This window comes from Stegodyphus dumicola, chromosome 5 (genome assembly GCF_044657685.1).
Source record: "Stegodyphus dumicola isolate Sdum_Otavi_A_Nest chromosome 5, ASM4465768v1".
NCBI lineage: Eukaryota > Metazoa > Arthropoda > Arachnida > Araneae > Eresidae > Stegodyphus > Stegodyphus dumicola.
The window spans coordinates 12,949,272-12,963,027 of NC_140772.1; the positions used below are offsets into that span (position 1 = coordinate 12,949,272).

The window sequence follows — 13,756 nt, forward strand, 5'->3', positions numbered from 1 at the left end:
GTTGAGGGTCATACTGAACGGCATGCAGGATCTCGGCGCCCTCCATAATGAAAAATAATCATGGGAGGGTAGTGCGCGAGAGGACAGACATAGTGTGAGGTCAATTCTGCAAATCCGTACAACCACATTACGGACCATTACGCAAGAAGTGGGCATGTTTGCAGCATGCCTAGTATATGTTCATATGGTGTGTTGATGTTTGCAGTTGCATGGACTATCAGCATAGCAACCATTACTTTGGCTTCTCTTGACAATGCAGGATAGAGAGAGATGGCAACTCTGATGTGACGAATGACGAAGTTGGATACAGGAGTGGCACAATGTCATCTTTTCTGATGAGTCTAGATTCAGCATACAGTATTCTGATGGCCATAAACATATCTGGAGGTTCCGGGGAAACAGCATGTCACCTGCTTGCGTTCGATATTGACATAGGGGCCCTGCACCATTTGTGATTGTTTGGGTAGCCATTTGGTACATGACATGCACATCTGTAGTTTCGATTGACGGTAATTTGAACAAAGATCAGTACATTTCTGACATCTTATGTCCAGTAGTTGTGCAGGATCTTTGATGCCTGCCAAATGCCATCTTCCAACAAGATAATGCCATATCTCTAGTTGCATGTAGTGTTCTGACATACCTTGATACACAGGGTATTCAATTGCTGCCCTGGTCTGCAAATCTGTCATTCATTGAAAACCTGGTCATGGGTTGCTGAGAGACTGGCCCACCACCCCTCTTAATATGGTTGATGTTAATGAGTTGCCCACTTCTCTCACCCAGGCTCAGTTTGACGCCATGCCTAACCGGGTAGCGACTGTTTTTGCTTATCCTGTAAACCCCCAAAATGCCTACAAATTTAATCATTTTGTCTTAATGCCATACCGCATATGTACACTAAATTATCTTTTTTGTATTTGCTTTCTTTAAGGTGCTGCAGTTTTAGTGGCCAGGAGTTTATATTTATGAGAGTGGGAACTAAATAAAAATGTAAGAAAGAATGATTTTATAGGATACACACCTGATATTATAAAAAATTATTTTTACTCATATCTTCAGAGAAAAAAGAGGTGTATATTAAGGAATTTTATCAGACTTTTAATAAAGGTTGTAGATATCTTATGTGAGACACTAAATTGATTACACGATGGATCAGGCTATGTTAGATTTTTGTCAGGTTTCCTGACTGTTCAAGTTCACAAACTGGCAATTTTGATGAACACAAAGGATGCAATAACCAGTGGCAACAATACAAGGCATCGCCAAGATTAAAAAAAAATTCTTCTTAAAATCTGATTCTTGCATTTCTTAAAATCTTAATCTTACATTTGAACTATCAGGAAATCCAGTCTGTATGATGTATTAAGATCGGAGTTAGCTCAGAATATCATTTTATGTCTCGAATAATAAGAAATGCTTACCAGCAAGTGTCGTAATTCGGTAGAGGTAGGATTGTTGCCTATCTAGAGTGTGGATTATTGTTCAATGGTATCACCCTGGTTGACATCCAACCATTGTCATGCAAATACAGAATCAGTGGGTTGTTGAGGGTCATATTGAACGGCATGCAGGATCTCGACGCCCTCCATAATGAAATATAGTCATAATGAAAAATAATCATGGGAGGGTAGTGCGCGAGAGGCCAGACATAGTGTGAGGTCAATCCTGCAAATCCGTACAACCACATTACGGTCCATTACGCAAGAAGTGGGCATGTTTGCAGCATGCCTAGTATCTGTTCATATGGTGTGTTGACGTTTGCAAGCATGGACTATCAGCATAGCAACCATTACTTTGGCACTTTAGTACATCCATATACGCTGAAATGAACATGCTACTTTCAGCAAAACGAGTTCTTTTTTAGATTGTGTTGCACTATATTTTATTGAGTGTCACATTCTCTCCAGATCTGAAGTCATGGATTAGCCGTCTTGGATGGCCCAAATCTGGATTCCTTGGGAAAGAAAGCTTGGCTGCGCATTTGTCCAATCAAAGCTTGCATCCATTGGAAGATTTCTTCTCAGCTGTGAGACATTTTGACACCTGTTTAGATTGACTATTATTAGCAAATAAAGTTATTCTTTGAAGCGGTAATTTGTGAAAGACATTCACCAGTATCTCTTGGAACTAAAGTTGGCAGTTACCTCTTAGTTTACTTGAATGTTAGTTGCTAAGATATGTTGATGACTGGCTTTCCATCTTAGTGTGACTCATCATACGATGTTTTAATGCAAAATACTTTTTTGACTGAGCATTCTGAATTCAGATAGATGCAAAAATCTGCTTTTCCTACAACAAATAGTGCATGTGTACTCATGTCACATTAAAAAATTCTTTTTTGTTAATTTCCCTATTGAACAACTGTCTATGCCTGTCTTTTTATTATTCGGAATAATGAATTTTCTTTCAAAACAGTTCAATGAACAAGACTTAAGTGAACTGGCTTGAAATAAAATTTATTTCAAAATATTCTTTTCTGAAATATTCTGTTGACCAGCATCTGTACTGTATAAGTTTCCAGTTTTTGTGGTCTGTAGGCTCTACTTGCATTGTCTAATGCTGTACAGAAGCCCTGGTATAAGAGAAACTCTTTTTAGAATTTCTTTGCAAACACAAATACAAGTGCAATTTTTTTGTAAAAGTGCAGTGGTGTAAACAATTATAAAGTGAAGAATATCTATGTTAGAGATTATATGAAGTGCGATAAACTGCTTTCAAAGTTACTGAAGTTTTTATTTAAATGTAAACATTATTTATACAGACTCTTAATTCTGATTTTATCCTGTTCAGACAGGAGACATCTGCAAACTCCTGGATCTCTGCAGTGAGACCGAGAGGACATTAGAAAGTGCCCTCACAATAGGTAATCAAGAGTAGAAATTTTTTTTGGCATATGCCAGAATTGAATTTGTATGTATTTAGTGTCTTAATATGTTAAAACAGTGTTTACTGTTGTTTCTGCAATTTTGAATTTTCTATGTCGCCAATTGCTTTTGCCATTGACAGAGTTGCCATGCTACCTGGAAAACTGGAAAAAGTCAGGGAATTCGAAAATTGACCAAAAAATTCAGGGAAAAGTCAGGGAATTTAAATATTTTAGTCAAAATCTAGAAGAGTCACGGAATTTCATACAGCGACACCCGCCCCCCCAAAAAAAGCGAGTTTTGCACCGGCAATGGAAGCAATCACTTTCTTGGCTAATTGTGTATCGCGGAGTGTCATTTGGGCAGCTGGCATAGAGCCGATTTTTGCAGCTCCAATTAGGTTGTCTTTTAGAAAGGCAAAGCAAGTTTTCAGCAACTTTAGTTTCCAATAACCTCAAGAATTGCATGCACATGTGCAGTGCATGTTGAACTAAACAAAATACTTATTCTCGTATAAAACAACATCAGTTTAATCCTAATATACTGTACCAGGAAAATTAGAATAAAAGAACATGCATTGTTAAGAAGGAAAACTTCTCTGCAACAGGAGTGGCTCTGTTCCAACATAGAGGAAAACAGCTACGCATGCACGAAATATCTCGCCAAAGCTCGAAGCCGTTGTCGAAATTCAAAGGTCACGTTATCAAGATTTCATAAAATGAATTTCTTTAAACTTTAAAGCAAAAGATATTTTTTTTTTGAGCAAGTAAATTATTTAATGGGTTAGTTATTTTGAGAGGAGGGGAACTACAAAAATCCATGTTTAAGTTATTGAGAAAAATCAAAGAAGAAATGTTTTGTCAAAGAATGTTTCTTCTTAACTCGTTTTCCTCAATTTCCTGCACATATCATGGAGAGGGAAATTCTGGCTGCCAGGTTCCGTCGCCAAACCCCTTGGCGAGTTTTCCCTCCACTTTCTAGTGGTGTAATAGCATTACGTCTGTGGAACTTTTCCATCTTTACATAGACGTTCTTTGGTTAGAATAACCTCCATGTATTCTATTCTAACCTCCATGTCCGGTACACATGGGATATGGCAATATGATGAGCAGGAAATGGGTCATTTTATTGTTGGCAACAAATTTCAAAATCATGCCAAGGCCTTAACACTGTATAATAGGATGTTACCACAAAATCTTTTAAACTTTTTTTTTTTTAAATAAATGCCTTAGTTGTCATTTTGCAGTAAAATAAAAAAAATAGTAATCAGTCATCTAGGCTAACCATTAAATATAACTATATTCGCTAAAATATTGTTGATTATTCTAATTCAATTTTAAAGTAATTATCTTTATTTTTAAGTTATTTGTATCATTTAATGCAGCTTCTTCCCTCTAAATTTATTTATTATTAGTAAATAATACTTTCAAGTTTCAGGAAATTTTCTCTGGCAAAATCCTGAAATTAATTCTAGCAGTATGGATGACATGCCATTACGAAATTTAATACACATATTTTTTGCAAATGTATGCTGCTGAATAAATATAAAATATCTGAATTTATTTAAAAATATCATTAAATATATTTCTTTCATTGAGCTGCAAAATGTACAAAAAAGACATTTTTCTGGATTAAGATTGGGCAGATTCTAATCTCAATCTTGAGTGGAGAAAACAATTCCTATTATAGTTCAAATAGTAATGCTTTTGGGATTATATTTATATAAGTTATATGTAATTGTCAAATTTTTGTGTTCTCAAGTAATACCATAATTAGTTTACCTCTTAGCACAGCCAACGTGTATTACGTGGATAGATTGGAATTTTCTTAAAACACACCTGGAAAACCTGAGAAAGTCAGGGAATTTCATTCTCCTGTTTGAGTAGCAACCCTGCATTGATATTTAAAATCGTGGCTGCTCTTTTTGTGTAGAAATATTTTTTGTTGGAAAAATTTTCCTTTTTTTTAACTCAAAATTAGTACATATCTTTTTTTTTAAATTGAAATTAATATCTTGATTCTTTTTTTTTTTTATAGAGTGCGGAGTGCATCAGCTCTCCTTGCAAGAGGTTTGTATAATTATAATGAATTTTTTCCAAGACATTATCTGTTTCATTTTCTGTAGATGTTGTCATCTAAGAATATTATTTCTTTAATTTTTTAATATAATTGATTTAATTAAATATTGATTTAAGTCATGAATTTTTATTTAAATTGATCATATGAAAACATTAAATATTTTTATAGAATTACATAACACATTTTTTCACTTTTAAATGGTCAGAAAATGCGTAATGTTTCTCATGCCAGACTAAATGAATATTCATCTAATTTCATATGAAATGTTTTGCTTTTCCACCTGGACTATGTCTGTCAACAGTCTCAACTGATAAACCATATTAAATTAAAAAAGATCCCTTTTGAGCAATTGTTAAAATCTGAGCGCTTTCAATTCTTTTTTTCTTTCCTGTCTCGTTCAGAGTTTCATTATTTAATAAAACTAAAGTCCATATAAAGAAAATGCTCTCTATATTGAGTATGTACTCTGCTGAGTTGAAAATGGGATAGGCAATTTAAAAAAAAAAAACACTTAGCTGCTAATAAATATGGTGTACACTATTAAATATATTTTTGAATGTGAGAACTTAATAAAAATGTATGAAAAGATAAATTTATAGGAAACACAACTATTATAAAAAATTCATTTTTACACGTGTCTTTCAGAGAAAAAGAGATGCATTAAGGAATTTTGTCAGACTTTTAATAAAGATTGTAGATATCTTGAGTCTGTGGGAAACTCAATTGATTACATGAGGTTATGGGAGATTTTCACCAGGTTTCCCTACTGAATGTACAATAGCTAAAGTTAAAAGTCTATCAACAACGTATCCTGATTATGTTCTACTGGATTCAAATCTGAGCACCATTCCATATGCTCTGTCATTTTCTCCCCATGTGTTCAAGTTCATGAACTTGGCCATTTTGTTGTGTAAAAAAGGGTGGAATCACCAGTGGCAGCAGTACAAGGCTTTACCAAGATTTTAAGAATTTCTTCTCTGTACATTTGAACTATCAGCGGATCCATTTTAATTCCTTTTTAGACTGTGCTGCCCTAAATTTTATTGAGTGTTCTGTCCAGATCAGAAGTCATCGATTAGCCATCTTTGGACCAAATCTGGATTTCTTGTTGAAGAAAGCTTGGCTGTGCAATTGTCAAATCTCATAGTTCTTAAGACCAGTTCCTTCAAGCTTTAAACTGCTCTGAAGACAGAAATGCATATATCTAGCCCACACATGGAAAGACCTTTGTAAATTCTTTGTGTAAGCTACTTGTAATAGCCAGTGGAAGCTTGCTTTGCAGCTGGGTGGCATTTTGTCACCTCTTCAGTGCGACCATTATTAGCAAATAAGGGTCATTCTTTGAAGTGGAAACTTGTGAAAGACATTGACCAATATGTCTATAAATGCTTCCTACCTCTTGGAACCGGGTTAGGTGGTTACCTCTTAGCTCACTGGAGGGTTGGATGCTAGGATCTGTTGACGACTAACTTCCCATCTTGGTGTGGCTCATCGCATGTTGTTTTAACACAAAAACGTTTTGACTCAGGATTCTGATCTGAAGTGGATGCAAAAATCTGCTGTTACTACAATAAAGGTGCAAGTATACAGATTTAAAGGAAACACTCATTTTAGACATTCAGGTCACATTAAAAAAGTATATTCATTGTTAACCACATAAGTTTCTTTTCTCTGTCATATTATGACAAAAATAAGCATATTTTTGATAAACATTTTTATGAAGAAATTCATTATATAAACCCAAATCAGCAGTCAGAACTATTTTAAGTGTTGAATTTATTGATTTACGCTAATTTTTATTTTCATCGTAAAAAGCACATTTTCCCTTAAAGTTGGCTTTTTTTGAACAAGGGAACTGGAAAGAACACTTTACAAAAATAGATGTCAGAATTTAAAATGTTTTATTGTTATTACATATCTCTTAGATTCCAAAGAAGAATTATTAATATCAAGTTCACAAAAGTTCCGAATTTGCGCTAAATTATACTTTCCGTTTCTTCGTTACTAGAGAAGTCAGTCAACAAACTGTCATTAATTCCAGAATCATTTAGTGAAATTTCAGATTCACTATCTGAGTCAATATCAGAGTTATCTTCAGTTATAAGCTGCTCATTATCATTCATTTCTTCTTTTATTTTAGCTCCAAATTTAAAAGAAATAGTATTCGCAGTAGCCGGAACACCGAGCTAGTGAAAAGAAATTTTGCGCCTTTACTTACGTAAAAGAATTCAGTAAAACCTAACCTTGAAACCAGTTGTTTTGCAATTCTAACTTTACTGTATTACTAGCACCATCTGTTAGAAACATTATACACTAAACAAGCAAAAAATTCAGGCAAATCAGTGTATTAGACTAGAGGTGCTCGGGAAAATAAACAAAGTGCCATTTCCAAGTACCCGAATAGCATTCGGGCGAAACTGGGAAGTGGTTAATTTGCATTTTAAACAGCTTTCTGTGCTTGCTTTTTTCATTATCAAGAGTAATGAATTTCATTTCAAAGCAGTTCAGTAAACAACACTTTAGTGAACTAGTTTGAAAAAAAAATATATATATATTTTGAAAAATTCTTTTCCGTTGACCAATATCTTTATCATATAAGTTTCCAGTTTTTGTGGCCCACAGGCTCTACTTGCATTGTGTAAAGCTGTACATAACCCCTGTGTAAGAGTATACATATACAGCCCCCTACAGAGTATATATATATATATATACACATATGTACTCCTTTATATAGAGAGAGTTGCCCCTTTTTTATATAGAGTATACTCCTTTTTTATATAGAGTAAAACCCCCTTTTATATACAGTGTACCCCTTTTTATATAGAGTACACCTATATATATGGTCTCTGTTGTATTCTGTATAAAAACGGGTATACCTTTATATAGAGTATACCCTTTTTTATAGCATATTCTCCCTTTTATATAGAATATACCCTTTTTATATAGAGTATACCTATATATACTCTCTATGTATAGAGCATATCTTCTAAGGTATTTCTCCCGCTTTCCTAGCGTGCCTTCGTGGTGTAGTGGCTCTGCACGCTGGGCCGTTGTTCCAGAGGTCCGTGGTTCGATTCCTGGCGAAGGCATTTGCTCATTTTTCCTCTTGCCTGCTTCCAAAAAATACTTAATGTCTCTACAACCTACATATATAGAGTATAAGTCCTTTTTAGTATTTCTTTTGGTAAGCAAACACAAATACAAGTGCAGGTCTCTTGTAACAGTAGAGTGGTGTAAACTTAGAAAGCAAAGAATATATGTGTTAGGGCTTATATGAAATTAATGCTTTGAAATTTACTGAAGTTTTCATTTAAATGTAAAAATAATTTATACAGTACTTTAATTCTGATTTTATTCTTTTCAGCACAAGGAAATGAGCATGAAGTTAATCATGCTTGACGAATGGGAGGATCAGTTAGAGGCCCTCATTGAAACAGGTAATTCAGAGTAACATTTTTTAGCATATGCTGGAATTGTATCTTTTATGCATATTTATTATTATTTTTCTTTCTTAACTCAGTCGTTAGCATTATTTTCCAGTTGGCTTTAGTTAATCTTGTAATGGTAATAAAAGTTTCAGTAAAATTAGGCTGCTTCAGACAAACCTTCTTGGATATGAACTCGTAGAATTTTGCATTATATCCTTTTTCTGAAGAACATAGAATGAGAACTGAGTTCCAAGAAGAATAAAGTGATCTGTTTTATTGATAAAGCTTTAGGTGAATAAAAAGCATGATTCTGTTCATGTTTTAAAATGCTTTATGACTTCTTGGCAATCAGTTAGCAGAAAGTTTACCTTTGAATTTAAATTCATTCAATACTGGATGAATGCTTGAAAAATTGATGCTTGCATTGAACCAATGCTTCCAAAATAGATTCATAGTTAACAGGAATGACAGAAGTAACCATTTGTTGTGAGCATTGACTGGACTATTTTCTGCACCATTCACATGTAATACTTATCAGTAGTGAACTGACCTATGAAATTAAGTGTTATTAATTTGGCAAGGGGGAAAATTGTTATACTTTTTATGAGTGCCTTATGCTCTGTAAACACAATAAAGTTCATTTCTTCAAACAGATATCTGAAGTATTTAATAGTGTTAAATATTGCGAAAAGTCATAATCTGTTTGCAAGACTCAAAATTGTTTCAGTGTCTTTTGACCAATGTAAGTTTATTTTGTTATTTTTCTTACAACTTCCCAGTGTACCATTTAAAGGAAGTTTAACTTCACCAGAATGATTTAAAAACTTCTTATAGAAATTAAGAATTCTCAAAAAATGTCAGAGTTCAAAAATAGTTTTTGTTTTCAGGAAATCTTGGATAACTTCAAAAAGAATGATTCTATTTTTGTCAATTATGTCACCAAAGAATTTTACACGTCCTGCATTTAGGAAGGTTGACAGTCAACTTATGATTTTTTCCCCTCTTAAAAACTTCTTTGATATAAAGGATATTCATTGAGAGATGATGAAGGAATCAAAACATCCTTTCCATATATAGTAAACAGTAATTTAAATCGTACAGAATTTGATCTAGTAGTCTTTGTGAAGTTTGCGCAGCATTTCGTAAGGAAAATGTTATGCAGTTAAACTCAAATAATCCAATAGGGGTAACCAATGCCGTTTCTGGTATGTCCTCTTTAGTCATTGGTACCTGGTGATGCACTTTTTGAGGTATAATGTTGAAAAAATAGCCTTATTGTTAAAAGTATATGTAAAATCATATTGATGCCTCATTGGATAATTACCTGGAATGGTTAATTTCATTTACAGTAGTTGCCGCGAGGTCACAAAAATCCACCTGATTTTTTTACCATGTGCAGAGGGATACTCCATCAGCTTTTAGAAGGACTACATATTCCTTTTCATACTAAATAAGCAAAATCTGCTTTTGGAGCAGCCAGTTTTGTGAGGCGCTAAGCTCTAACCTTAGCCGCTGCTGGAGAATGTTTATGTTTTATTAAATGTGTAATACTACGAGTATTTGTATCCAAAAGCTGTTTTAAAACATCTTCAAATAAAGAATCATATTCATAAGTAAATAGCTAAATATATGTAAACTTGGTAAAACTAATTTTGGGCACAATATCTCGGGGTATCTTGTCATTTGATGCAGCATGAACTGTCAATTGTTTGGGGAATTTCAAATTAACAGCTTGGTTTCTAGTGGTTATTAAACACCAATTTGTAGATATGTACATACTGTTTAGAATGACTAATCTGAACAGTGAACATACAAAACAGATGGTAAGAGAGATTCTTTGCAGTCCACCAGAGATAAGATTGTGGTTGACCATGCTTTAGATGGAGAAATCAGGACATAATGACCACGTTGAAGTACAGCTTTTTTACCTTCCAAATCTTCTGTTTTGCATTCCATTTATCATTTATGTTTTGAGAATGCCTAGTGAATCATTTATGTCTATATGTTTTGTTGACTATAAATTATGAAAATGATGGCCTTTTATGTATGATGTTCAGTATCTCCACTACAGTCTTGCTGACTTGTTATTTTACATGGGAAATTCAAAATATCCAGATGGATGACATCCATGCTTTCCTCTATGCTTTCCTCGTTCAAATGCAACATTTGAAAGCAACCGTGGAGAATGCCTGCCTTTCAAAATGGCTCTCTACTTTTAGGTGTTTTTTTTTTTTTTTTCAAGCACTCCCTTGAAGTATATGTTTACAAAACAGAACCTTGTATCAGGCCTTCTTCATTCTATGGCATGAGCAATTAAACTATTATTGGTATGAAGAATTAAACATTTGGGAGGCTATTTGGTGTTCAAACTTTTCACTTGAATTTTGCCTTCAATTATACTTTTGAAACTAGATACTGCTTTACAGAAGCCTTGATATTCCATCAAATGCTTCCACTCTATATTGTGTACAGTGTGTTAAAATGAAGTTACCCAAATTAATATTAATAAAAATGTTCTCCTGTTGTTCTTCCCAGACATTCTTATTATCTTGTACACCATCTGATTTTATACTCCATCAGCTATAATAAAAGAAAGTAAGTAATTTCTTTTAAAAAATAGTGGTGAATACACTAAATTTATACCATTCACAAGAACACACAGTATTAGTTTAAAACCTTGGAAGCAGTAAAACACACAGCAAAACTATATTTATGTGAGTTTTGAGAAGCTTCAAGCAGATTTCAGAAATTCTGGAAGGACTGAGAGTGAAAAATTTTTCGTACGATGGTTCCAAGGAACATCCGAGCATTATTTTTCTGGAGAACACATGGAACATACATTGGGAACTAGTGCTTTAGAAGTATTATTATTTTATATCCTTATCTTCTAACTAATTAATCAAGGTAAAACAAAACTGCTTACCTTGTTCCAATGGGTTCGGCCAGGGCCACTGGATGATTTCTTCTCTGTGAATACCTGCAAAATCTTGAAAGGGATAATCCATAAATGATAAACTTTTGTAACACAAACATATTTAATGAAGAAGCAAACGGTTACTGAATATTTACATAATGAAAAGGTTTAAATGTTCGCACGACGCAGCGGCGACTTCTCAGTCCCGAGTTCTCGTGATCTCTAGCGAGAGTTCATAGTTTGAGATGACGTCACTCAGCCATCGGATCTCAGCAAGAGTTGAGTTGCAAAAAGAGGTTAGAATTCCCTATCAAAATTATGTTTCAGTTTATAAGAATTTTACATAATGTAAGGTGTACATTTCTAACACAGAAAACGGCTATTATCTGGTTTTTCACTATATGGGGCTTCTTTGTTTCTCTTACTCTCCCAACCCTAAATTTAAAATGTTTGTAATTGGTTATTAAGTCACAGTAATATTAATAATTTATTCTTCAGTTAGTCTCCAAAAAATTATAACTTTCGTTTCCTCTTTTATATAAATTAACAAATCCTATTGACAACTATTTCTCTACAGCAGCAGCACCTTTAAACAAAAAACCGTAGCATTTTCAGTATTTACTGTTGTTTCTGCAGTTTTGAATTTTATATGTCACCAATTGCTCTTGTCATTGAAATTCAAAACCATGGCCATTAAATTTTTATAGAGAGAGTTAAGCCTTTTTTTTACTCATAATCAGTACACATGTTTCTTTAAATTTCAGATAATACCTTGATTCTTTTTTTTTTTTTTTTTTTTTTTTCACAGGGGATGGAGAATACAGAAGGCGTGCCTTTCAGAAGGTTTGTATAAATATAATGAAACTTTTCTTCTAAGACAGTATCCATTTAATTTTCTGTAAATTTCTGTAAATTCTTCTGTAAAAATTTCTGTAAATGTTATTGAAGAGGAGTGGTCTCAAACATAAATTGAATTTGGCCAAATGCAACATTTGAAAGCAACTTGTTGCAAATAATTCTAGCATGTTGAATCAATGACTAACTTACTTACTTAAGCTAAAAATAAACAGTTTTCAATTTATTTCAAAGTATTTCTGGTTACAGATTTGAGCTGCACTGCCTGATAACCATCAGTCAATCTAGTTCTTTTCGTATAAATTTGAACTGTGCAGAAAAAAAGTTCACTTATAAATGTACACTCAAATAAAGTATTTTTTCTTATTGGAAAAATTCACAACTGAGGATATTTTATTTTTTTGATAAGTATGAATAAAATTTAGTCATATCTGTAGCTTGAAATGTTTGAAAAAATTTATACAAATTAAATATATATCTTTATATGAATTATATTAAATGAATTAATTCTGTTTCTGAAATTATTTGGGCAACTCTCATGTTTATTTTTAATGATAAGGAAAATAATGTAAAATTGGACTGTGAATCATTAAAATTTTGAACTTTCTCTCCAAAGTCGTGTCATAATAATGCTTATTAAATCACTGAGAAATATTCTTGAGCCATGTGAAACTGCTTCAAGGGAACATGTGCAGCCGGCAGGCCGCCAGTTTGTAACAATTGCCTTGGAAAAAACTTTTTTGTTTGTTAATATACTTCCTTTTAAAAGATTATCAAAATGAAACGTTTTATTGTATTTAACCCCTTCGAGCCTGGTAGCGAAAACGCGCGCTTATCGCGGAGGCCGGCAGTGTCTTCCGCGAGCGTCTCTCCAGGGCCGGGGGCTTTTTTGCTACTAAGCCTAAATCCATGAAATTTCCGAAGTATCAACACATTGTTTAATAATGCTCTATAGAGTATTTAAACGGCTTATGCTTTATAGATATTTTTATATATATACTTTAATTACCTTATTTCTTGTTTAAATCCATATTTTACACATTTTATTTTAATTACTCACCATTTTATGACTTTTAACATTATACATCTGAAAACTAAATATATTACTTAAAATTCTCTTTTCGTATGAAAAATTTTAAAACAGGGATCTACACACAGTCCTGCATTACATTTCTTGAACTCGTAATAACTCATTTGCCGTTTTGCCTCATTGCCTCTTATATGGGTAAAAATTCACTTTTTACCCATATAAGAGTACAGTGATCGATTGTCTGCACCTTTATGACATATGCCACAGTAATATTTAGGAAACTGCTGTAGCAAAAAGATCTTTGAGAAAAAAAAATATGCATTAATGAATATTATCAGACTTCAGAGTGTAGCCATCTTGAATCTGTGAGATACTAGGCTTCCCATCTGTGAAAAACTGATTGATTACATGATGGATGAAGTTTTTGGGGGATTCTTACCAGGTTTCCTGACTGGAAGTTATAGACAACAATGTATTCCCGATCATGCTCAATTGGATTCAAATCTGAGCACAATTCCATATCCTCTGTTATTTCCTCCTCATATATCACATTCATGAACCTGATCATTTTGATGCATGAAAA

At 33.4% G+C, this 13,756-nt stretch overlaps 1 protein-coding gene across 1 annotated transcript in view; it reads left to right on the forward strand.

Annotated features, from left to right (window-relative positions):
• The window catches only part of LOC118180582 (uncharacterized), a 61,320-nt gene that overhangs the window by 13,627 nt on the left and 33,937 nt on the right, over window positions 1-13,756 (forward strand). The window contains exons 7-10 of the mRNA XM_085817796.1: window positions 2,794-2,866; window positions 4,905-4,936; window positions 8,311-8,383; window positions 12,097-12,131. Of these exons, the coding sequence (XP_085673922.1) occupies window positions 2,794-2,866; window positions 4,905-4,936; window positions 8,311-8,383; window positions 12,097-12,131 (213 nt within the window). The remainder of the gene's footprint in view (window positions 1-2,793; window positions 2,867-4,904; window positions 4,937-8,310; window positions 8,384-12,096; window positions 12,132-13,756) is intronic.